Genomic DNA, 27,381 nt, shown 5'->3' on the forward strand with positions numbered 1-27,381 from the left:
GTGCAAAGCCCAGCTTAAATGATCAGGACTAATTGAGTAGGAGAAAGTAAAGGTGCACACTCTTTCCAAAGTGTGTGGCAGGATGCTTCCAATGTGAAAAGTGAAATGTAAAGATTTCGGCAAATTTATTTTAATTTTGCATAAGGATGACATTTAAAGAACCTGCACAAAACTAACCTACCTTTTGTAGCTAGCAAATCAATTTAGCATGACACTATGTTTTCCAAATACTTTTAATATTCAAAATTGTCTATATACTTCAAAAGTTTCACATTTAAAAAAAAAAACATGGGCATTTTGGTTGCATTTGTGTCTGTGTACAATGTGTGTGCTCCTGGTGCACATAGGGGTCAAAAAGAAGACATGGATCACCTCAAAGTAGAATTATAAGTACTTCTGAGCTGTTCTCAGGACCTCTGGAGGAGCAACCAGTGCTCTCCAGTACCATTCACAAATGTTCCTGCTCACTTGAGAGTACTTAGTTTGGGTACTAACTTCTTTGACGTGTCCTACTTACAAAATCCCAAGATGGTGACATTTAAATAGTTATGGGTTCTGAGTACTAAGTACGACTCCTGGGAGTGAGAAGGTATGGAGTTTTTCTCTATGTGACAACCTGGTAGTATAGCTTTGTCACTGTCCTGTTCCATACCCTGCCTTCAAGCATAGGAGACAAGGTTGGCCAGACCTGACCTAAGCCCTCCACATGTATTTTCCAGTTGTATAGCTTGGTCTTCTTGCAGAACTCCCAACAATGGGAGCAGAAACTGTCTCTGACTTCATTGGCTGCCTTTGCAACCCTTTCCTCCTACTGGGTTGCCTCGTCTAGCCTAAACAGGAGAAGATACATCTAGTCTTACTACGACTTGATATGCTGGGGCTGGTTGATATCCATGAAGGTTAGCTATTTTCTGAAGACAAAGGGAGGAGGAACGGATGGGGTCTGGAGGAGGGTGGGGATGGAGGGGGGCTTGGAGGGGAGACAGGAAACTGTGGTCAGGATGTATATGTTAAAATAGGGCTTCTGTCCTAATGTCCTCAGAGTCCTTCTTAGCGAAAAGCAGTGGAAATAGAAAAGACAAAGTAAATTAGTTAATTAATTAATACAAATATCAATTGATTTCTGTAACTGGAAAAAGGTTACATTTCAAAACCCTCAAGGGGTGTCTGAAATCAAAGAGAGCACTGAGTCCCATACCTACTATGTTTGTCTCTTATGTGTATATACCTATAACGTTGAAGTTAGAAATTTGTCACAGTAAGTGTCTACCAAATACAATCCGTGGTAAATATAGTCATAACTACATTCTTTAACAAAATCCACTTGAACGTTATTAATTACTTATTTCTGACAGCTTCTAACATCTTCGCACCAGACTCAGTGTAAGCTTCAGAAAGCTAAGCTACAGATAAGCCAAACTGGATAGTATTTGTTATCGTGATAGCCAACCTGTGGAAGAAGAGCAGGCGAAGCATAGCGTGAGAACCGAATTCATTGCGGTGAAAGGGTCTGAGTTACTGCCGCGAATGTACTTTAAAGGACGAGAAACTGAGATGCTGCTCAGCTTTGAATGTTTCCTTCAAGTCTACCTTCCTGTTTATGCTGTTAAAGGAGAAATTCTATTATCCTACGTCCAAAGCCAGTAGTTTGATACATTGCTGATAATACATCTCAAAAACAAACGAGCTTATTACCAAATGCTCATTTATCTTTCAGATTTAAAAAAAAAAAAAACCTATTATAATAAATCACACTACTTCTTCAATCTTACCTCAAAGAAGCAAAAGAAAACACAGGGTTTATATTCTGATAAAAACCCGTGCATCTGACAAGTATTCAGGTTTAATTAACTTAATTGTGGGAAGAATGCTCAGAAGGAAGCATGGTATTTGAAAACCTAAACCTCCCACTGTGTATCTCAGAAACATTCTGAACATTATATATTGAATGACTTTTGAATTTAACCCCCTGTCTGTATAGGAAAAAAAATGTTCAGAACAAACATGTCCTCTTCGTTTCCTCTCTCACCTCTTATTCGGGTACGTTTTATTTATGCACTGGACGAACTCTTGGCCATTAGAACCATCTTGCTTCAGCAGTTAATTAACACAAGTACCATAATTTAATACAGTTAATGCTACTTGATGCCCTTTAATGTACCTTCCATTAGTGATATTATTGTAGTATTACCCTGTAAATTAAAATGAGATCAAGACTAAGAGAGTGGCTCTTTAATTAAGGTCCTGGCGCAGTGTACTCCTCTATTATTCACTAGAGAAAATCACCCTGATTTACTGAAGCAGGCCAGCCATAAGTCAGAATTAGCCCGTGAAGATTATTAGGTTTATTGAACAGTGTGAGTACTATGGAGTTGCTGAGGTTGCCAGTAGCACTGTTTCTTCTTCTTCCTCTATTATCTTAATAAATACTCGATGAGAAGAGGCAAATGAAAACAGAAAAAGCATGTGGCAAGAGAGAAATGCATTTTTATGATAATATCTTCCTTTTTGTCATCAGCTCAATAGATACTGGATAGATCACATGGCAAGAAGAGCCTAAATGATCCATTAACCTAATGTTAGTCAAAACATTGCTTTTAGGTGAAGTAACAGTCGTCGATAAAAATATCTACATATGCATATGTACATTATGTATTTTCAACTATTTCCATTTCGTAGTTTAATATGCCAAGGTATTTATATATTGGTTTTTTGAGACAGGGTTTCTTTGTGTAGCCCTGGTTGTACTGGAACTCACTCTGTAGACCAGGCTGGCCTTGAACTCAAGAAATCAGCCTGCCTCTGCCTCCCAAGTTCTGGGATTAAAGGCATGTGCCACCATTGCCTGGCAAAATGTGTAGCCCAGGCTGGGCTCTGCCTCCTTCAGCAAATCCTACGGGCATGTACCACCTCAATCAGCGAAAAATACATTTTTGTTACCTGTTTTGCAAACATTTATATCTGATCTCCATCCAAATTGTATACAATAATTTATATAAATTCCCACTTTATGCTTGGATGGTATTAGAAATGACCAAGCAAAAAAAAATATCATTATTATTCCTGGATACAGACAGGTAAAGACATGTAAGATTTCATGATTGTATGATCATGGGATGATGGTAAAGGCAAGGTGTGGGAAAAAATGACCTTGCTTATATTCTGGAAAATTTAGAACTTTGTCTTAGACATCATCGAGTAGCAGACACACTTTGTATAGATGACCTGTTGTTTAAGGGGAGAGATAACAAAGGACATTAATCCTGAAATTTTCAAGGGAAAATAATCATGATGGTTTCTAGGCTGGGAGGTCTCATGAGCCACCATTGCTCAGCTTTCTGTTTAGTGGTTCCATCATAAGCAAATATTTCTTACATAACTTGAAAGCTGGAGACACGCCGGAGCCATCAGGCCTTGCTTCTTTAGTCCCTCCCCCAGGACTAAAAATACTCCGGCCATCTGGTGCCTAGTGCGGTACATGCCAGCATCAGTTTGCCCCAAGGAGTTTGGACAGAGGGTGGAGGTGACAGAGCAGCACAGTATGGAAGAGCCTCACCTCTACTGGACCTCTCTTTTTTGCCCAGCTGCTTCTCACTGGCTCACAGCTATCTGGTGAGCAGGAATGACAGCAGAGGTGAGACTCAGGGAAGGCAGCTTGATAGAATCTGGGTCCAGCTCAACCCTCACAGCCAGAGAAAAGCAGCTGGAGGTCATTGCTAAGGAGAGGCTTAAGAGAAAGGTGAGAAGTCTAGAGGGATTCAGTGTTCTTGGCTTGCCACCTTTAGGAGATGGCCTGTCTAACTCCGATGGAGCATGCATAAAGCTGTCCTTAGCTTGAAAACGTGTTTTACACTTTCTTTCAAAAGAATCAGAGAATAGAAAAATGAATTTCCAACAGCAAAAATAAGCTCTGACACTGGTAATTTCATAACTGAAAACCCCAGAAAAGTTGCCTTTCTGACAAGGCCAAATCAAAGCTTTTGGGGTATAGTGATCTCTAGAAACTCAAGTAAACATTAAAGAGTCTTCAAACTGCCAGAAATGGACCTACCGGAATTTACTATAACAAAATCACACAAATCCAGGCTATTAATTTTGAGCTTTATTCTTTTAGTCATCTTGAGTTATTTGTCATTTGATGTTTGTGTGCTATTGTCAAAAATATCAAATATTTTCATATAGTATATACAAACAAAAATAAATAGGATCACATTTGAAGTTGATAGTCTGACTAAATTGTTCCTGATCTGTGATGGAACATTTTGGTATCACATACACTCAAGTCTGAGAAGACAGCATTCCATTGCCTAGTCATAATCTCCTGTTAATCCATTCACACTTCTCTTAACACTAGGGGACCCAAGCTCAGTGTGGGTATCAATATAGCAGGGCATAAATCTCTCAAAAAATGCTAACTTGCTTTTAAGATATTGTCATCATCCATCACTGAGACCTTGGCTAAACATTGACAGTAGGGTCCATAGCTAAAGACATTGGTCACGAGGAACACAGCACAAATCAGAGGAGACAGCCACAAATTCAAGCTATTTGTTTCCACAGTTAGCATCCTGAAACCCTAGATGCCTCTCTAAGTAAGGCTTACCATTGCTTCTTTTTTTTTCTCATTCTGACACTCAACTGCAACAAATGCCTAGTCCTTAGCGTGTGGCAGGCAGACAACTCTATGAAGGGCCAGAGTCTCAGCACCTCTAGTCACTCAGGACTAGGCAGGCCTAAGAGAATCTGAGGGCCAGTCAATTGAATGAAGCCTGATTAAGTGGGTTCGTTCAGTTGTTTGTTCAGGTGTACCATTTGCACACTTACCCTCGTATATTTTCATAGTTTAGAAATGATTGGTTTTTTGCTTATATTTCTTTATTTCCAACCCATCATGTTTCCATTCCCATCATGCCTTGCTGAATGAAAATCTCAATGTTGGTAGCATTTGTTCTCATGATTGGAGTTTTTCATTCAAATATCTTCAAATTCTTTGTAACTTGATTGCAGTGGTATATATATATTTCTAAAGCAAGGTATCCCTGATTATAACCACTGATGTTACAACACTCAACCATCTATACTTGACCTATTAAGAGTCCCAAATCCCTATTTCATATGTAAAATATTGATGAATACAATAGAGTCCAAAGCCTTTTAAAAGGAAACCTTACCACTCCCAAAGAAATGGATTTTATTTCTCAGATGGCTTTTGAGTCTAACACTGCAGGGCGATTCTTGCTTGCATTGGGAAATGCAAGATAGAACCTGTGTCCCTTAACGTTCCAAGCAGAGCAACCAGCATCAATGTGTTGTGGAATTTAAGCATTGCCTTGCCTAGCGAGTTGTTGCTTCCAGTAAGGTACTTACGTTTTCTTTTGTTTAAAATCTAAAGACTGCCTAAAGAGTGGCAGCCAATGTGGGCTTACAAATCATTGTTGAGCCAAAGGGTCTCAAAATGCCTTGAGTGGTGCTCCTTAGAAATCAGGAAATACAAATTGACCTAAGTCACTTTATAATTGTGGGCATAATTTTTTGGACATGGTCTCCCCCGCCCCTCCCCCCACCAATTCAAGATGGGCATGTGTTCTCTTACCTTCCTCGCACCTTTATGTCTGAGATCGCATAAAAGTAACGTGCCAAATGTAGTTCATCTACAAATATTTCCCCAACGGCAGGTCTCAACAGCCTGATCCTCAGGTCTGTGACTGTGAAGAAATCTCTGAGTTTCTTGGTTGTATCCAGCTGTCCATAGAGGGAAGCCATATTTCGTAGCCGAGGTCCAGCGAAAAATGCAAACCTGTCTTTGATCTCGAAGTGGATTATTTTGCTATTCGTGGAGTACCCAGTGGAGTACTCTTCCGTGCAAATGATTTCCAAGACCGTGTGCTGGGATAAATCCTTCACGGATTTCGGGTCCATGTGGAAAGCATGGAGGCAGTCTGTGGCGTAATACTGATAGGGTTGCCATGTTCGTCCGTAATCAAGAGATTTCTCTAGGATCATTTGGTCTGGACGCCCCGATTCAAAGGTAATAACTATGTTGTCTGTTAGTTCAATGGTTTTGCTCCAAGACAGAGTGATGTTAACCTGGAGAGGTTTGGGGTACTCCTTCCAAGTAGCAGACTGCCAAAATGTGGAGGGGTGTCTTCCTTCAAAATCAAACATCAGCTCAGGAGGGTGTGCCAGTTCAGGGGTACTTGCATCACACTCATTATTGCACATGTAAGGGTTGCCCTATGGAAGACAAAGACAAAGAAAGGAAGGTGCATTAAATACTGGCTGAACAGGCTTTTTTTTTTTTTTTTTTTTTTTTTTTTTTTTTTTTTTTTTTTGCTCATAGTTAGCAAGCTAGGACAGAAAATAACAATAACAAAATCACTAAACATTTCACTTTCCCCCAACTGGATTCTCCTCTATAACAGCCTTTTAAAAAGTACTACTGAACATTAGAGAGATGACTTAGTAGCTAAGGCCACTGCCTTGCTTTTTCAGAAGACCCATGTTCAATTCTTAGCACCTGTGGAGCAGCTCATACCTGCCAGTAAGTTTAGTTCCGGGGCATCCGATGGACTATTCTGACTTCCACCCGCACCGGGCGTGCAAGAGGTGCACAGACATACAAAACACACATTAAACATAACATACAAAAATAAATCTTGTAAAATTCATATAGTAATGTTTTGTCTTTCTCTGGACTTCTAAGTATGAGGACAGTTTCTTTATCCCATGTGTGTTAGACACAGAGCGTGATCACAGAGACACACAGACTCATAACTGCCTAATGCCTCAAGCCTTCTACTGTCTCCTAGGAAGGTTAGGGGAATCCTTTCTTGACTTGACATTCCTTAGAACATGGTTTCTTTTAATTATCCTTTTTGTAATTAACATACGATTTCATCATTTCTCTCTTTTCCTTTCCATCTTCCAACTCCTTCCATGCATCCCCCTTGCTCTCTCTTAAATTCATGGCTTAAAAGAAAAGTCTCTGTGTGTGTGTGTGGTGTATATGTGTGTGTATGTGTATTATGTACTTGTACGTACGTTTTTAGGGCTGATCATTTGGTATTGGATGATCAATTAGTGTGCTCTTCCCTAGGGAAGATTATCCTACTCTCAGGATTCCTTAGTTGTCTGTACTTCTTTGTCTAAGGCTGAGGGCTTCTGAGAGGTCCACTTCCATGTGGCATGTCTACTGATGTCATCCTTATTCAGGTCTTAGTAAGTCATGGTTCTTTAACAGCTTCTTTTTCAAGCAGGGTTTTAGAATTAACTGTGAATAATAGATGCCTAACCCATGTCCTCTGTAGCCATGGCCCCCCTCATTAACATTCAGCTTCCTCTTGGCTTTGCCCCCAGTCCATCATACTTAACTGGGTCCCTGCTTCATAAAGTCTGGTTTTAAAACATTTACTTTATTCACCACAAATCATTAAAATGTGGTACACTGCAGGCTCTGGGGCTTGGTCCAAACATCTGGCATCCTAATAGCTAGAGATGAGAGCAGTGCTCAGGAATGTCTTGGACTGAGAATGTGTTCCAAGTAATGGGGCACGGAAGCCCACTCTTGTTATGCTGCAGTCTCCTTGAGGGATTGGTTCCAGATCCTTCCTGGATACCCAAATCTGCCTAATCTAAAATCCAAAGCATTTGCATATACTCTCCACATACTTTAGATTGTCTGGAGATGATTTAAATGTAAATGTTATGTAAATAGTTACTACACCAAATTCTTTTGGGGACATTGGCAAGGAATAATCTGTATGTTTGCAGTGCAGAGTCAACCATCCTGAGCTTGACAATACAGCTCACGAAACCATCAAACAAGGAACATTTGTAGAGTGAGGACCTGCAAATGGCAGGAGGCTGTGACACAGGGTGCCTTCATGTTGCTTATTCTAAGGAATCAACACAGTGCTCTACGTGGGCAGAGTCGTGTTTTGCTGTTGGTAACTTTCTGCATGCCGCCCCCCACCCCCACCCCATGTCTTCTCTCCATGTATGGTTGACTGCAGATGTTGACGGTAGCTGTGGAGCCTTCAGGTTGTGGGGCAGCAGCTCTAGGCGACGAAGAAGGTGCCACACCAAACCAGACACTTGTGTGTTGGTTACTTCGCACCAGCCCAGAGGCAGCTCCCAGTGGATGTTGATTATTATTCTCCTTACAAATGCTACTTCCTTTACAACCCACTCAAACAAGGAGCTGGAAATTGAGCTCCTTGTCATGTCACAAGTTGTAATACTGTTTCTGCTACACTAAATGCTTCTTCTAAGCTGTAATGCTGCTCCTGCTACACTAAATGCTCCTTCTCAGCTTCCAGCAATAGACTCTATAGAGAGTGGTACAGTATTTCTTAATTCTTCTTTACAAAGAATAGCAAATTGTAGAGTATAAAGTCCACTATTCTGATATAGTGAATAGTTTTCCCTTATTTTCAGGGAATATATTACAAGACCCCCAGGAAATACTGAAAAATGTTCTGGTCAAACTAAGTCCGGTGTATATATTTTTCTCCCCTACCCCTAATTAACATATGAAAAAATTATTTATAATTTTATACAATAAAAATTAATAAAAATGACTCATAATTAGACAGAACAACACTTTATAATAAAAACTATGTGAATGAGGTCACTCTCAAAATATTTTTATATCCTCTTCCTCTTTAGACAGATATGGACTGTACAGTGTCCATGTGATGAGATGCTATAAATGGGGGATATGGGTGGATGTTCTTGATATAATGCTAGGCTAGCGGAATATGAACACTGTGAGGCTGGGGATTGCGGCTCTGAGAACTGAGCCTGCTACTCAGTGACTATAACAGTGGGCAGTATCTGCAGTGTGAATACAAAGCTAATGCTATTCTTATCCACAAAAGGTGGGACAGAATCAAATAGAAAGAGATTTCATCACATTCCTTACAGCAGTGCACAATGTGAACCTTAAGCACATTGCTTGTTTATGGGTTTTTCCATCTAACATTTTGGACTCCAGTTGACCATAAGTAACTGACACTATACAAAATGAAACTGTTCTGGGCATTTGTGAGCATCATTGGCCGGAAGAATTGACCTTCTCCTATGGTTTTCAGCCTTTCTCTTGGAAGTACATGTAGAACTCTTTTTCTCATTCTTTTCCTGAACTATGAGCTTTTGATCATATCATCTGTTGGATGTGTGAGATGGATCTCAAGTAATTAATTTACACTGTAGATGTAGACACTCAGTTACCTGCTGACTCCTGTGAAATACAAGATGGACACTGAAGAATTGCTGTCTTCCCTAGGGGCAGCCTGCTCCTACCTAGTCAGCCAATACTTTCTCCCCCTTCCCCATTAAAGCAATTGAATCCGGACACTGGCAACAGGTGTGGGGGACTCAGGTATAATTGAGATGAGGCAGGAGAAAGGAGAGAAGGGATATTATGTGAAGAACAGAAGTGTTTTAAAAATATACTCAAGAAATCAGTGATAATGGAAATGTTGCTGTACTTCTTTCTCGGATTTCAATTCCCTATTCTTGATCCCAGCGTCTGCGACACTATTTATAGGCTTCCCCTTCAAAATGAGCTGGGGCGGGGTGGTGAGGGTGGGGGTGGGGGTGGGTAACTTTCTGTTCCAGGTGGAATAAATCACCAAATTTATTATTATTTAAACTCTCTTAAGCATACCGGAGCGCCAAATGCAAAGCTCTGCAAACTGGCAAAGGCTTTTTATGGAGGGCTATAAATATTGTGGAATCTGTCAGGATTTATAAATTCCAAATAGATGTAAATGCACATCTCACTGGAAGGGGTCAGATTTACAAAGATCATACCTTTATTTGAAATTGACTTTTAAAATATGGTCACTTCGACACCTGTCAGCAATCAGCCATCTGCATCATCGCTAATGCGGATGCTACCACTTTCCTCCTGACTGGAGCACCTTCACCTGTGGCCAGAAGTGGAGGAACAAAGGAAGGTGGCTTTGTTGGATTCCGGGGAGGGGATAATCTTCCATTAGTATTAACTACTGGTGGAAGACAGCATTTGCTCACCTTCAGCTTCCATGTGCAAAGATTCTCAGATGGGGGACAACGGATTGGGACCAAAGAAAGAAGAGGCATATCAGTCTGATTCTGGGGATGAATAAGTACAAAAAAAAAAAAAAAAAAAAAAAAAACCTCCTAAAAGTGGTTGTTGAAGACATCTCTCTAAAAGGTATTCACCCATTCCTGGAATTAAAGGTCATGTCAATCCCCCTGCCCCCATTCAGCTTGCTAAGGCACTTTGCATATCCTGTCATTCCTCCCTCAGAGAAGAGGGAATCAAGCCTAGGGTAGTGTTAGGAAACTTGTAAGAAGCAGAGTCAGTCAGAACCCCTAATATCTACACCCAAGGTTCCTGACTTACAACCTCACAAGGTTCCTTGTCTTAGAAGCAGTGCCGACCAGTCATGAAAAAATGCCCAAGACCCGGTGAGTTGTTTTAATATTTTTTAATTTTGAATGGCAGCTTAAGATTTTGTTTCAGCTTGGATGAGCATCATGAGCATCTGAGATATCTTGAAAAAAAGAAACTTTGTCTAAGGATGCTTGAGCCTCACTTGGGAGAGGGAATGGAATGGTAATGGAAGGCAGATGGAGGGAGAGAACTGGGTGGGAGAGGGAATCAGGAGAGGAGCAGGGGGGTTCTGGTTCTAGTGTGGGGAGGGGCAGGGGGGATGGCAGGTTGGCCATGAGAATGAATGGAAATCTGCATCAGAGGAGGGGGTAGAGGGTATCTCCAGGAAGAGATGGAGACTTGAGGCACCCAACAATCGATGCAGGTGTCCTAACCTGTGACTCACAGAATTGGGGATATGGAGCCCCGGAAGGTTGCTTCCTATGGCCAGGCAGAAACCCCAGTGGATTGATAGAGACACCAACCTATCCACAAAACTTTTCAACCAAAATTTATTCTGTGTACAAAAAAAGTGCAGGGATTTGGGATGGAGGAGAGACTGAAGGAATGGCCAACCAATGACCAGCCCATCTTGAGACCCATCCCATGTGGAAACACTAATCCCTGACACCATTAATGATACTATGTTGTGCTTGCATACAGGAGTCTAGCATGGCTGTCCTCTAAGAGGCCCCACCCACCAACTGACTCAAGACAGAGGCATACACCCACAGCCAAACAGTAAGCGGAGCTTGGGGACGTTTATGGAAGAACAGGAGGAAAGATCGTGCCCTCTAAGGGGATAGGGATTCCACAAGAAGACCAGTAAAATCAACTAACCTGGACCCTTGGGGCTCTAAGAGACCAAACCACCAGCCAAAGAACACACACAGGCTGGGCCTAGGCCTTTCTGCACTTATGTAGCAGATGTGCAGCTTGGTCTTCATGTGGGTCCTGAACAACTGGAGCGGGGGCTATCCTTAAAGCTGTTTGCTGTCTGTACGTGGGATATGTTCTACCTGGGCTGCCTTGTCTGGCCTCAGTGTGAGAGGAAGGACCTAACCTAACAGACTTGGAGTGCCAGGGTTGGGGGATACCCAGGGAGGCTCCTACCTGCTCAGGGGAGAAGAAGAGGGGGGATAGAGGAAGGATTATGGGAGGAATGACAGAAAGGGGGGCAGTGAGGAGGATATTAAACAAACAAACAAACAAATAAATAAATAAATAAATTTAATAAAAAATGCTGAGGGTTCAGGAGACAAACAACAACAACAACAACAACAACAATGAAAGAAATCTTGTCTAGCATCACAAGATACATCTATTTTCACTTCCTCAAGCCCCTCCCCTCGTAAGCTAAGTAACCCCTTTGTATCCTAAAGAGCATGGGCAGCATCCATTGAGATCCATTGACTTTTATGTTATTCTTAGAATTGTAAGCTTGCAAGGTTCAGAGGGCACCTCATGCCTCTACCTTAGTCCTTTCATAAAGACATGGCCACAGAAGGCCTGGGTCTATAATTTGTCTTTTGGGAAGGAGTGCCTTTCCCCTTGGCCTCAGCAGTATATCCAGCTCTGTGTGAAGGCTGACAAAACATGGTTTCTCATGGCTTCACATAGACCGGATTTTTCAGAAAGATGAGGGAAGTTTTATACGTTCAACAATTCGTATTGATTGACCACTATATGACTGTATTAAAGGGGCTTGTCTGGATCCTAAGATATAGCAGTGTGCAAATTCTGATCCTTTCTTTCTGTGATGTTTTCATCCCAGGTGGAGGGCATGTACCAAGCAAATAAGTATGCGATACTGTGTAACGCTCTGTGGTGATAGGGACTGTGGGAAAATTAAGCCAACTGAAGGAGAGCGCCCTTGGGGGAGGGATGTTGATTGTAATTTTATCCTGTGAGGTCAGAGAAGGTCTCACTGATAACATGACATTTGAGCAGATTAAGAACAATTTGTAATTTACACAGGGGATCATCAGAGGAGGTGACCAGAATGACAGGTTTGTCCTTCATCTGACTCTAGTCTTAGGGGTATTTTCAGCAGCACTGCAATTTATTGCAGTCGATGAGTAAACAGATCACCTGAAATGGGAATCTACACCAAATGACTGCTGATACCAAAATAAATAGATAAATGAATAAAAATAAGACAAACCTATCCACTCTGCCCCTTATTCCATAGCTCTTGTATTCATTGATGGTTTGATAGCTATTAACATAACTTACCCAGAGACAGTGATGCCAGGAGAAAATTAGCAGAGGATGAAATAAAGGGGAGGTAGGTGAGAGAAAGAAAACAAAGACAGCCAAAGGAATCAGAAATCTTACCAGCCCCGATAGAGCTGAAGGAAAGATTATATGCTAAAATACTTAGTGTAAATATTTCATGTGGATGTGATCTGTAGTACTGTTGTTACAGAGAATTATCAGTATGAAAACAATTCTTGTTAAAAGGATTAGGTTAATTAAATTTTAGACTACTCCAACTCCACCCTAATCCCTTCTAATAACATCAAGAACGAAATTTATGTAAGAAAATGCAACTTTTCCCTACTTATGAAAACAAAGACCAGTTCTTCCTATTAAATCTCACAGATGCAGCCACCTGCATTGTAAGTAGTTACTCTGCGGCCTGGCAGACAGCCTTAAGTAGTTCTTAATTTAAGATCCTTTGTCTATGGGAAAGTAGAGAAGATGTATGACTATGTAGGTAGTATTTACACCACTATGAGGTGTTTAAATAATTAAACTGATTTCACTATTAAATATTTTTATAACAATTAGAACATCACTTGAAATACTTTCATTTTAAAAATATTAATATTTTACCTCTGGGAGAATTGAAATTACATATTAATTAGCAATGTGTTAGCACCATGTAATGCTGTTATTTTTTTCTTAATATGCTTTCAGAATTCAAAGGACAAGTAGAGTTGCTGATGTGTGTTCCCTGTTTCAGTGGACGGAGGTCTTTTTTCTTCTGCAGAGTGGTATTTTGCAAGACCATTCTCTCACCTAAGGCCTTTCAGAGTTAAAAAGAAATCGTGCATGCCCAGTATTGCTGTAATACTGAAGTACTATCAGCTTGACTTTTTCTCTCAAGGATTTACCGATCATCAGACACCTGGGAACTACAGTTGGAAATGGAAATGGAAATAGTATCTGGGGCCGATTTGTTGGTTGATATTACTGTAGGTTATATGCAGAGCAGGACGTGCTTGCAGAAGGCTGTGTGAATCATTTGGGTTTACACTCAAATCCATCCTGAAAAACAGAGAGAGCTACTGACATTTGTGTCTGGCTAATCTTTACTCATATTGACCCTTGAAAGTCAAACATACGAAAGCAAGAAGCAGCACTGTGTGGCCCACCCACCCTGCTGCTGCCAAGTTTTAGAAATAGACATCACTAGCTGTTTGCCAATTTAAGGCCTTTTAAAAAGATTCCAGAACTGACAGATTCCCAAAGGAGCACTGATCCTAGAATTTGCTCTAACTGCTAGGCTGTGGTACCACCTTCTGCAGATACCTCCCTCTTTAATTTCACTTGTCTTCCTGGGAGCCCAGAAGGCTCCCAAGCTCCCAGGCTCCCGGAGACCAGTGATTGGCATCTTTATATGAGAGTTGCAATTGTTGTGGTTTTTCCTAACCCATTCTTGGAACTTCACTGCCTCAACATTCTTCTACCTCAGATGATTTCACAACTCACACATGGAGAATGTAGGTTTTACAGCTTTTCTGAAGATATTAAGATGTCCCTGAAATGGAACATGGGACTCAGGCCCTTCTGAGCTTCCCTCTTTTGGTCCAGCAGCTCTGCTACTGGCACTGGGAAGAAACAGAAAGAAGTTAGAAACAGAGTGGGAAGATCCAAGAGAGAGGCCATCTTTACTGGAAGTCGGAAGGACATTTATCAATACCACCAACACGGAAACACTTTTAAGCCCTGATGAGCACAGAGAGGAAAGACCCATGGGTAGCATGTTCCCTTCACCCCAAAGTCATTAAGAAATAAAGTGTTATGACCACTACAAACAACAATAGAATCCCAGTTAGTAAAACTGCAGAGGTGTAGCACACTGGGTCTTAACATAGAATGTGTTTATGACTGTATAACCTGTTACACTCAAGAGTCTTTCAGACATTAGATATGCAAAACCTTTGGATCAAAATCAACTATTTATTTGTGAGTGCATGAATCTCGGCTTTTGGTTTGGAAAATATAACACTCCAAGAATAGTAGGAGACAAAAGGGTTTGCTTTTATAACTTTATTTGTTGAGAAAGGGCCTTTCTAGGTAGAACAGGCTGTCCTGGAGATATCTATGTAGCTTAGGCTAACCTCACACTCATGATCCTTCTGCCTCAGCCCCCCCAAATCGTTTAGTTTTATAAACGATTGCTCCCTTTTCTAAGGAAACCCTTTGTTCACGGTGGAGTTTCCTCTCCAGGGCAGGCACAGGCTTAAAGTCTGATTGAAGTTACAGCTTGTTTCAATCTGTTCTCTGCCAGTACTAACACCTTGTGGACATTTTCCCTCAAAAAAGAAAGTCAGGCTAGCTTAACCTTTCCATAGTGAGAATACGGGAAGCCACATCACAGATTGTGGGCCATAATAGACACCTGCACAAATCCCCACAGAAGATTATATTCAGGACTTTCACACTGGTGAAGGCCACAGGGGTCAAATGGACACATTTCTAAAGAGGAGCTAAATGTGCTCCTCCATCACAAACCACACAAATGAATTCCTACATGGCAACCTAAACCAATGTTTCCTGTGATCTGGGGAGGAACAAAATATTAACAGAACCAAGCCAAAAAGAAAAGGGATGTCTATAGGCGAACACTGTATTAAGGCAATGTAGTGTATGGGGTTGGAAATGACTTAAAAATTACTGTCTTAAAAGCACACAAAATACTTGGTGAACTATTTGCCTTATATGTAACCAGAACAGAGGTACAAAATAGTAATTGCTCAGGAGGGCAGAAGACACTTCGGTAAGAGTAGTTTAAGGGAAAGAGAGGGTGGAAAGACACCACACAGTAAGAGGTGCCATCCTGAAGGCACTGTAAGAGATGGGTGGCTTGAGCTGGAAGCTCTGGTGTGATGCTCAAAACCATGTTCCTTCTTTCCTTACATGAGATGAAAGGTTCAAACCCACCAAAGCCCATTTTCTTGAGGCTACCAGTTGTCAGAGAATTTGGGAGGACCTGATGGTAAGAAGAGGGAAGGGATTCCTAATTTATGGACTTCCAAAAGGATTGACTTGTAGTCTGAAATCCCCACACTCCTCATGGATTTCAATCTCCTCCAAAGTCTTTCCTTGCTTACTGGATACTAATTAAACAAGGATATTCACTTTTAAAGGGGTATTGTGAAGAACAACAGAAAAACAACATGTCAAGAATGTGCAGATTATACAATCAGTAAGCTCTATTCATATTCCCAGAAACAGCACTCTGTCCCTACAGGTAAATAGAGGTATAGACACCACAGTGCAACTCCTAGGAGTGTCTGTCTTACCTTCTAGTAGGCAATTAAGTATATTTTACATAACAATGGGTATTTTATCCATGAAAACACAGAAGTTCCTCTCAAGCTCTCTCAGAAAACAACATCACAGTGATATTTCATACTTGGGGCTGTTCTGGGGTGGGGTTTGTGTTCAAACCCACTTAATGGAGGAGGAGGACTCTGAGCCTCCACAGCAGCATGCTATTTTGCAGCCTGCTTCTGCTTCTGCTTCTGCTTGCTTCATACGTTATCTTCAGAATTATGAGCTGATCATTCCCAACATCGAATCACTAGTCGTCAAAAAAAAAAAAAAAAAAAAAAAAAAAAAAAAAAAAAGTCTCCCTTTGACAGTCCTGGTAGTTCTCCACAGAATAAGAAATGGAACCTGGAGTCCCACCACCCCTTGCCTTCCCCTTGCTCTCATGGGTGCTCATCCTTATGGTAATGGGAGTTGATGTCATCTTCATAATATTGATCCCTACACTCTACCCCCAGGACCTCTGACGTTTTGTCTCTAAGGACAGGCACTGGCATCTTTATGGCACACCTCAGACAAACATGTTTATTAAGAACATCTTGATTTCAGTAATCCTCTTAAAAAGAGAATATTTCTTTTTAATCTTCAGCTTCCAAGGACCCTGTAAAGAGCCCAGAGCAGTTATTCATCTGTCTTTTATTCACTCACTCACTCATTTGACAATTATGTTTATATGTCTCACTGTGTTGTATACCAACAGAGAAGCACAGTTCCTACTTCAACAAGGCCTGCAGTTTAGTTGGGAAGACAGACTATAAAAAACAAATAATTATAATAAATAAAACCAATCAATTCAAGAAGGGATAATATGGTTTCAGTTTCATGGAAGAAAATAGGGTCAAGGTCATTTGACCAAGGTCAATGGGAAGAGTTCTTTTAGAGCTTCGGTTCTCAACTTTCCTAATGTTGTGACCCTTTGATCCAGTTTCTCGTGTTGTGGTGAACCTCACCCATAAAATTATTTGCTTGCTACTTCATAGCTATAAATTTGCTACTGTTATGAATTATAATGTAAATATTTGATATACAGGATATCTGTTATGAGAATCTCCAAAGGGTGCGACCCATGGGCCATGGGTCAAGAACCACTGTTTTAGAAGATCATACTTAACTTAAAACTTAAAAAAAAAATCTTCAGAGAGAGAGAGAGAGAGAGAGAGAGAGAGAGAGAGAGAGAGAGAGAGAGAGAGAGAGATCTTAGTAGACAAAAAGATAGCAAATGTCAGGCCTGAACTTGGATGGAACATGAGGATCTGCAGCAACCACAGAGAAGTGATTGATGTAACTAGATATTTGGCGGTCATTTTTCCTGAGCTGGGAAATACTAGATTTGAAATTGTAAGATGATCAGGATGTCTAAATTCAGAAATGCTAGACTTGATATTCTCATTGGACAAACGGTTGAGTTAAGCTTACATATTGCTCACTGTATGTTCAACACTATTCTAAATGCTTACATTAATGCATTGGGATACTCCTAACAGTAATAGAGGTAGATGCTGTGTTTATATTGTTCTGTAGATATTGAAACGGAAGCACAAATCATTTAAATAGCTTGCTCAGAATCACAGAGCTACTAATCCTCACAGTGATTTTATAACCCAATTAGTCAATAGAGCCAAACATCAAGCTACTGAGCTGTATGCTGCTGTCCCCATCTCTGCCTCCCTCCATCTTCATGATCACGAATCAATATGAGTCTTGACCCCCTAGGGCAGATATAGTCAATGCCTGAGACATTGGCTTAAGAAGATATTTGAAACTGAGGATGGATAAGGATGCTGGAGGTGGAAGAAGGGGGATGAGGACAGCGTCCCAGCAGATCAATGGCCCGTGCTTGTTAGCTTCAAGGATACTATCTACCTCTTCCTGGAAAACCATCTCCTCAACAAATGCATATGGATCACTCTTTACTTTTTTAAAAAATATTTTATTATTTTATTTTATTTTCCATATATGGGTATTTTTACTGCATGCACAGGCATGTGCACCACAAGCATGTCTGGAGCCATGGACCTCCTGGAACTGGACTTACAGACAGTTGGGAGTTGCTGTGCTATTGCTGGGATTGAACCCTGGTCCTCTGTAAAAGCAGCCAGGGTTCTTAACTGCTGAGCCATTACTCCAACCCCTTATTCTTTACTTTTTAATTTGATTTGAGTGGAGCAATTCTAGAATAAATGAGATGTTAAAATACACAAAGGGTAAATTTTAATTTTAAAACAGTTGGTTTTTCTTTGTTATTAGGAGAAGATACTCTCAAGCCAACCATTAATGCCTGAGAAGTAAAATCACAGTACAGTGTTTGCTAGAGGGAAAGGAAAAGCATTTAAACTGTCTGCAAATGTATCTTTCTTCTATTAGTTTATTTAAAGCTATGAGAAAAGAAGCAAACCTCCTTCAAAAGAAAAATTCTAAAGAAAAAAAAATCCATATTATCATATAAGGTGGAATTATAGCAAGGCGTTAATTAAAGTGGAAGCATGGTGACTTTTATCTCCTGATCCTCTCAAAGGTTTACTGCCTCTGCCTGCTAACTTTGGCTTAGTCCTGGAATCTTCTAGCCTCCACATGGTCTTCTCTAGGCCTAGAATGTTTTCAGCTTCTGAGATTTGCCCTTTCTTGTTCCTCCTGATCTCTGGCTGGCTGATTCAACTCAGCAGCTCTGGCTCAAAACTCCTCTCCAAGCTGACTGAGTCAATCTGGCTTCTCTCCTCCTCCCCTCACTTCTTGCTCTGCTTGGCTTTAATCTAATTCTAACATGCAATACTGCTAGGGATGAAAGTGCCATACTGATCTGTTCTAATTAATGCTTTTAGTCTCCCGGCATCTTTTCCTCGTTGCTTCCTTTACATGTTCTTCATTCTCCAGGTTCTTAAAATTAAGATTTCCCCATGGCCCACTTTTCTGGTATTTTTGCCCCCATTTCTCATGTACTTCTTAGGTAATTCATGCTGCAGCTTCAACTGTCACTTATTCTTTGATGAGCCTATGATTCTGTGTCTAGTTCTTATTTCCCAGATGAACATCTATTGAACTACTTATCTGAATATCATCAAAATTCTGACTCAGTCATAGGAATCCCAAACAAAACACATTGAAAGTTAACTTTTCCTCTTCCCTTTTCTTCTCCGTCCTGGAGATTAGATGGATGATATGGCTTGCATGTAAAATAGTCACCAATGTAAACATGATGCTGTTTTGGTAGGTTGAGGAACAACTAGTGGAGGCGTTCAATTTTTTTCATAATCTGGTCCTTCTTTTTGTCCATTCTTGGTTCTTGACGACACATGCAATGCGACCAGCTATCTCACCATGTCTAGCACGTTGCACCTTGTCAGATATTTGATCACAGTGATGGTGAATGCGATTAATACAATTGTTCTAAGCATGAATGGTTTGATTTGGATTGTATTTTCACTAAGATGATTTAATCTGAATCAAGCAATGAGAAATTATCAGACAAACTGAAACGGAGGAGGCTTTCTACCAATGAGTTGCTCTTATGAAAAGGAACTCCTCATGAAAGATAGAGGAGCAGGGCCAAATGCCAGATTTACAGAGATGAAACAGGTGTCACTGCCAATGCCACCCCTCCCCTCCAAAACAGTTCTTCTATTCAAACCTTTAAGGAGACATGTGATGGAACTAGAGGAGTGGTTGAGTATTATATGACAGCAGAAGGTCCATATTAATTTTCCAATGGAGGTGGTATAATTATAATTATGTAGGAGCATGTCACCACTTGTAAGTGATTACCGACCATTGGGATGACAGACAGCTTGTGCTTAAGTGATCCTGTGAAAACATAGCTGTTTATATCACAGGCACAACTTCTGTAAGTTTGAGATGTAGGCAAAATCAATGATGGTTACGTGTCAAGCCAGGAAAGCAAATTAATGATTTTAAAAATAAAGTACCAGTATTAAAAGATTTCCCCCCACAAACCAGTAGCCTATATTTCAAAATGTGTAAGAAATAGTTTTTGAGTTCAGTCCCTCTCTTCCAGGGATTATATCCTTGTGTCCTGAGCTGGGTTCAGTACCATGTATTTGGTAAGTCCTTACATGACACTCACTCAGGGCCATCGGGACTGCACTTCCATTAGGATTTCTATGCTGCTTCTCAGTAACTGAGGATCATGTCTGATTGACTTTTGTCTGAATTCAGCTCTACCACTTTTTCACTATGCAATGTTTCACAAGTTAGTTTTTCAAACCCCGATTTGTGTCCTTTTAAAAGCCAATGACAGTCTATCCTTTATGATGTCTACTTGTCAAAACAGTATCGTATCACAATGCATGGTAAATGCTTAATGTCTCCTTCAAATGCAGTTATCTTCAATAAATAGTAGTTTAGTCTGGTGAATATGTTCTAACTGTTTGCCTTGACTAACAGAATAGTACCTGTTTGTTAAGTGGTTTCCCAAGACACAGCCCACTGTTAATAAAGAAGGAGTGTTCACACCTCCACTACCTTCTTCAGTTTTTAAACTAATGATCACCTTAAAATTATCTCCCACTGTAGAGTTTTGGTGTTTTGTAATCTGTTATCTGTGGAGCTGCTAAACAGATCCTTTGAAAACACAAGTCTGCCTGTGAATCATGTTCTCTCCTAAGGTTATTCAGTAGATTTGTCATTACCTCCAAAGGGACAGTTCAAATTCCTTAGCTACATGTAAGCTCTTCCCAGGTGTGGCCTCTGAAAGCACCTTTCATCTTGTCCGTACTTGTTCATGTTCAGTGCATGAGTCATTCCCAATCTGGGGCCATGGACCATGGACCAAAGAATGGACCATGTGCATGAAAAGGCAGCTTACATTAAATTGCAATTAGTTTTTATGTCTCCTTCCACATAGAAGAATAATTAGCACATATATTCACAGCAAAATATTTACTCATTTAAAAGAGTAAGAGACATAAACAGTAAAGGAGAATGAAAATAGTATAAAACCATGTAAATATGATAAATATGGGATGAAATGGACAGTAATTAAGAATTAAAGAGATAACCAAGTTTAAAGAACTAATTGACCTCTCTAAGTTGTATATAGAATATATGTGAAGGTATATACATTGTAGATAGGAAAAAGGAGTCTTGGTCCAAGTGCAGTGTCTCTTTGTGATTGATGTAGTCACTCGGGTTTCTGGTGAGGTTAGAGGACAATGACAAATTACATAAGCTGTGGTTGTATCCGAGTCCTTTCCTGATGTTCATTTTATCTTCATTTGATCCGTCAGTCAAAGCAGTGTTTCTTCTATTGGTCTTAGAGTGGAACATCTCTTTTCCTAATCCCATCTTATACAAGAAGCAGAGTACCAAGGACTTGATTTGTTCTTGAGTGGTTGCAAACTGTGATAAAGCAACAATGAATGGGCGTGGTTGCAGCTTCCTAATGTCCAGTTATGAAGTGACTCAGTGGGGATAATCCTCTGTAATGCCTGGAGTGAATGGGCACAGAGAAAAAAGGACCAGGCCTGATTTGTTGCATAAGAGGAAGGTGGTCTTTGTTTCCTGTGGCTAATTAGAGGGATCTTAAAAGTTCTACTTGAGTCCAGGGTTTGGTTCTTCATGAGTTAAATTTAACTCTTGTGGGCACTAAATTGCAGAAGCTGTTTCCCAGGCTTGTCAGTGGGATTCTACATACAGTTCTCTCTCTCTCTCTCTCTCTCTCTCTCTCTCTCTCTCTCTCTCTCTCTCTCTCTCTCCCTCCCTCCCTTCCTCCCTCCCTCCTCCCTCTTTCTTTCTGAAAGATGTTTCTACTAACCATGTAGGTCAAGGCGTAAAAATCTTGGTCTCACCACTACCTGAAACACAGATACCATATTCCAGGGCCATGTGAGTTTACAAACTCTTCATTGCATATTCTCTTTCCCCATTTTCTTTTAACTTCTTTTTTTGTTTGTTCAGTTTTGGAGAAAGAGTGCAGTTGTACAACCCAGTCTTGCTTCAAACTCACAGCAGTGTTTGTGCCTTAGCCTCTTTAGTGATGCAATTTCGGGTCTGTGTGCTCAGCTGAAATACAGACACGCCCTTAGTACATACCTTCAATCTCTCTGACTGGAATCCTTTAGTGTACACCTTTAATCACAGTGATGTCTAATGAGGGGTAAACAAAGTGACAAATCAGAGACAGATTTGACTGAATTTGTCAGAGAGGATATATCAAGCTTTAAGGAGAAAACCTATTTAAGAACATTACGGGGATTGTGAAGGAATTTGGTTCATTTAGTTGGAAGTCAGTGCAGTGATTGCAGTGAGCAGAGCTGAGCTCCTTTCTGAGATTATGCAGTTCAGTGAAGATCAACAGAGGCAGTGAATGCCAGAGAAAAAGAAGGAGCCAGAAGATTAGAACAAATGACCAAAGTTAGTTTGAAGCCAAACAGAGCAATTCAGTGAAAAGCTGAGAGAAGCCAGATTGAATCAGTCAACATGGGGTGAGACAAACACCTGATTTTAACCAGCCAGCCAGAGTTCAGAAAGAACTACAAAAGGTGACCTTATTCAACAGTAAGCTTCCAAGACAATTACAACTGGGAAATAAAAGATACATCTACAAACCTATCCATTCTCTTCTGCTGTAACCATTATTCCCTGTGGTTTGAATAGGTATGGCCCCACAGGCTCACATGTTTGGACGGTTGGCCTATGAGAATGGCGGTAATTAGAGGTGTGGCCTTGTTGGAGTATTGCAGCCTTGTTCAAGAAAGCATGTCACTGTGCTGGTATCCTCTGAGGTCTTAGATATGCTCAAGCGTATATGTGCCCAGAGTGGCATGCACTCTCCTTGTGTTGCCTTGGGTTCAAGACGTAGAACTCTGAGCTTCTTCTCCCAGCAAACTTGTCTGCCTGCATGCCACCATGCTTCCCACCATGATGATAATGGACTAAACCTCTGAAACTATAAAGCAGCTCCAATTAAATGTTGTCCTTTGCAAGAGTTGTTGTGGTCAAGTTGTCTCTTCACAGCAATAAAACCCTAAGAGACTCTTTTACTCCAAGTACTCCATTCTTAACATTTCCAACTGTGAAATACATTTCCTCTAAATCCGCTATTTTCTTTAATCCACTTTTCAGATTTTCACATCCCAAAGTTCATTCATAATTCATGGTATACTAATAGGTCCTTAAAATAGGAGCATATTTTATATAAATTAATGGACATATCCTGGTGCACTAACAACAATAAATACCACATTCACCTATTGGTAAAGGTAGTTGTTATTTTACCAGGGCCACCATCATGAACGGGAATAAATCAAATGACAAACAGTTTGAAGCAACTGACATGTGCCAGACATACTCAACATTACAGATTAACTGAAGATAAGGTTAATTTATACTGAGCAATTGTGGTGCAGTAGCATGACAAGAGAGAGAGAATATGTCATCTTGAAATAGGAAAACAGGTATGACAGGGCATTGGATTTTATGGTAATAAAACAATTGCCAATTTCTGTTAGTAGACCATATGTTTAAATGTCTACTGTTAAAGAGACATTTTATTAGATAGTCATTGTGAAGTATTTAAATGAGGTAAAGCCTAGGTTTCAGAAACATCCGTGCTTTATCTAGGTGAAGAGGAGGGCTGTTATGTTTGTCAATTAAATACAATTCCTTAAAACTCATGTCTTCATTTTACTGAGAAGAGACAGGTTCACAGTGTCATGAAATGTAGTCAAGGCAAGTTACAGAATCAGGTATATTTTATTTGGAGGTTCATACTCAGTCATGATGAAATAGGGGATCCATTTAAATACATAGTGGAAGCTGGTTTTAGATAGCTAGGTAGAAATTCTTCGAGTTATTGAATTAGAGAGAATAAAATCATCAGTGTTTTCTAGAAGCAGACATATCATACATGGTTAGCCTTTTTAAAAAATTAGTTTCCCAGATTTTGTTTTAGAGAGAGAAAAAAATTCATTCAAGTTGAATTGAATTTTAGGAGTCACCTAAGCTATGGAGAATAATTGGAAGTGGGATTCCAACCAAATTCTAGTTATGGACATGTATATAATTCAAGATATTATCTTTGAATCTATCCTAATTTCTACCATGTGGACATACAACAAATGATGAACAAGTGAATTAATGCAAGCTATTTTGTGATTAATTTTCTATTTAATAAAATATGAATATTCCACAATATTGGAGGAGCAATTAAACATATTTGACATTTAATTGTCTATTTGCTGTGTAAATTGATTATAAATCAATTATAATCAATTTGGATTTTATTACAAATCCAAATGGTCCCTTCACATAAATATGAAGCATGAATCTTACTATCTCTTCTTTGTTAGTCTTCAAACATTAGTTCATCAAGTTAAAATCATGTAATTACACATGGAGGAATATTGATGCAGACTAAGAATGATGAAAAATCAGTCTAGAGCTAATAACTAATCTTACCAAAGCTCAAGGGACTAGGGAGTCTTTGTAGTAGTAGAGTGTCACAATTACTGCTTCATACAGAAGGGGGGGAGCCTGAAGGTACGAAGGCTAACTAGGAGTTAGTTTTGACTAAATAGGTATCAGAACATGTGGCTGGGATATGTTGATTTAAACGAGATGATCTGCATTCAGCAAGAATTAGATTGATTGGAAGTAGAGAACAAAGAGAAGGCAAGATTCAATGGTGTCTAGAAGACGTAACGCCTGAGAAGCATCAAAAACGGTGGTGATGAAGCTTCCATTTGAGCCTAGAGTAAAACTGGGACTCATTGCCCCATCCCAGCAGCTCGATTTGAGAAACATTAGTTTGACATCCAGTGTAATTGAAAATGAAGAAGACGCCATGGAGATTCAATTTATAATGCACAACAAAGCAGTTTAAGATTCTCCATCCTCCTTTTCTCTCTAAATATCCCGCATGTATAATTACTGACCTGTAAATCTTCCCTTCCTCACGCTAAGCTCCCATTAGCTCAGTCCCGGGATCAGCTTGCACAGGCTCATTTCTGCCTCCTGCTTTCTTCTTCCTCCCCCCTTTTAAAATCTTCTCTTAGTCTGCTCACCCATTTTATTACAAATCCAAATGGTCCCTTCTGTTTCTTTATATAGTCTCATTACACATTACTCGTTTATTAAAATACGGCTCAGGAGCCTAAGAGGCAAAGAAAAACCTCCAGAAATTGGTGCAAGCAGCTGTAAATATTTTTAAGGAGATAAGAGGGTACAGTGATATTTTGAAGTTGAGGCTGTAGCTAGATATTAAACTCCAAGGAAAGGACAAGGTGTGTGTGCTTCCCTAAAGTAGCTATAAGAAGGTTGAAGGCCAAGAATGCATAACAAGTAAGACGAGCTTGAGTGGGAACATGTGTGAGCAGGACTGAGCGGTGAAAGCAGATAGAAACCCTTAGCAGACAGAAGCAGATTAGGAAGAAGCTAAGCATAATTAGAATGAAACGAGTGATGCTGTAGTATGGACTCTGGGCAAAGATGGAGCTATCTATGTAAGCCAGAAATAAATGATGAACTGCTGAGGCCTATACTGAACACACAGAATGCTTTCCTCAAGGTTTACTTTCCCATCTTGTAATACTGCCTGAGCCTCAGTTTTCTCATCCAAATAATAGGACCAGGGAAGGCTCACATTTCATAGAACTTCTGAGGGAGCAGAGTGAATTAACCTGCAAAAAGAGCTAGACATAATGTCTCACATATGATAACATCTCAATAAATGCCTATGAGTACTGTCATCAGGGTGACTGTTATCGTTTCTATTTGTGCAACTATGGCTTTTCCAACTTGTCATCTCATGAGAGGCTCCCTTTCAGGGACTAGTGTGCCACTTATCAGTTCAGAACACAGTTCTTCAGATTGGAGAAGTGAAATGGACATGTAACAACAATAGTTGATGAAAATGAAGGCTAATGTGAAACAGCAAAAGAGGAAGACTATTAACACTCCTTAATAACAAAATATGTCCTATATCTACATCTATATCTATATCATCTATCTATCTATCTATCTATCTATCTATCTATCTATCTATCCATCTATTTATCCATCTATAACTCTACCTCTTTCTCTATGTCTCTATCTACCTACCTACCTACCTTTTTCTCTATTTATCCTCTCTCTCTCTCTCTCTCTCTCTCTCTCTCTCTCTCTCTCTCTCTCTCTCTCTCTCTAGATATTTATCTCAAACACAAGGATCAAGGATCAACATTTCACACAGTATAAGAGGGCCACCCTAGAAGTGCCTTTCTTAGATCCACTGTACAGAGAGTTGGTCACTGTCAGCCCATTTAGTAGAAGTCTGTACAACTGGTGAAAATGCTAAACTTGGATATAGCTGACTTTATTGGCAGCTAACAGCCAATATTTGAGCTCCTGTATATAATTTAGGGCACTCTAGATAGTTGAACGTCTGTACACAGAGAAAGATAAAAATTTAATCTGACCTCTAAAAAGAATGAAAAGGCAATTCAAATACTAGAGAATAGAGGAGAAAAAAAATCTTTTGAAATGTCAGAATGGAAAAAAGTATGTGTGTGATCAATAGTGCCAGATATTTGAGAAAAGATAAGGAGTGAGAAAAATCTCTCTATTTGTCTTGAAAGTGGGTGTCAAAGTCCTGGAAGTGTGTTATAATAGGGTGCTGAGACTGAAGCCATCTTACTAGAGAATGCCATAATGATCTCATTTTTAAAAGGAAGCAGAGGGTCCAAACACTTGTTACAGAAGCTGGATAATGAAGGCAGGGGAAATGGGACAGAGTTTCAGTTGGGCCCTAGATGAAGCAATGCGCTTGTCAGACAGATCAATGTCTGATAACAGTTGAAAGAAACACCAAGAGAAAGGGGAAGAGAAATTTGCTCATGACAGAAGGGTTAAGTGTGTGACTAAGTTGGTAGAATCTACATTGTAACTGCAATCGCAGGATGCATTTCAGATATAGAAACCTCTCTTATTTCCTGGCTAAATTATTTTAGTTAGGAGCCAGAATGCTCTATGGCTAAAATTATTGGGTAAATGTCCCTGGTTTCTTCACCTTCTAATCTCATTAATCTGCTTTGGTTAACTCTCACTAACGGAAACCAATATAAGGATTGATTTTAGGCAATTTTAAATCTTCCTCAATATTAGTTCAGGTCCATACCAGGAGAAAATCCACTTGTCCTGAATGGATTGCACAAGGCCACTCAAGTGATTTCAAAAATGGGAAATCAGAAGATATTGAATTTTAAATATTAGATTATTTTATATTGGACTTTGGATCTAATATTAGATATTAAAGTGTAAAATCACATTGCCCTTATTGCTTGCCTTCTTCTTTATATTGCTGAAGGATCAGTATTGTTTCAGTACAGCATTTGATGGCTCATGAGCCTACAGCGCAAGGAAAAATATTTTCACTACTTACTGAACAGTGGACAGCCCAAACTTGA

At 39.9% G+C, this 27,381-nt stretch overlaps 1 protein-coding gene across 8 annotated transcripts in view; it reads right to left on the reverse strand.

Moving 5' to 3' along the window:
- Window positions 1-27,381, reverse strand: part of Ntng1 (netrin G1) — a 348,447-nt gene that overhangs the window by 144,331 nt on the left and 176,735 nt on the right. For all 8 annotated transcript variants that reach the window (XM_021195663.2, XM_021195668.2, XM_021195669.2 and 5 more), the window contains exon 3: window positions 5,594-6,234. In XM_021195663.2, coding sequence (XP_021051322.1) covers window positions 5,594-6,234 — 641 coding nt within the window. The remainder of the gene's footprint in view (window positions 1-5,593; window positions 6,235-27,381) is intronic.

Source organism: Mus pahari, chromosome 4 (genome assembly GCF_900095145.1).
Source record: "Mus pahari chromosome 4, PAHARI_EIJ_v1.1, whole genome shotgun sequence".
Classification (NCBI taxonomy): domain Eukaryota; kingdom Metazoa; phylum Chordata; class Mammalia; order Rodentia; family Muridae; genus Mus; species Mus pahari.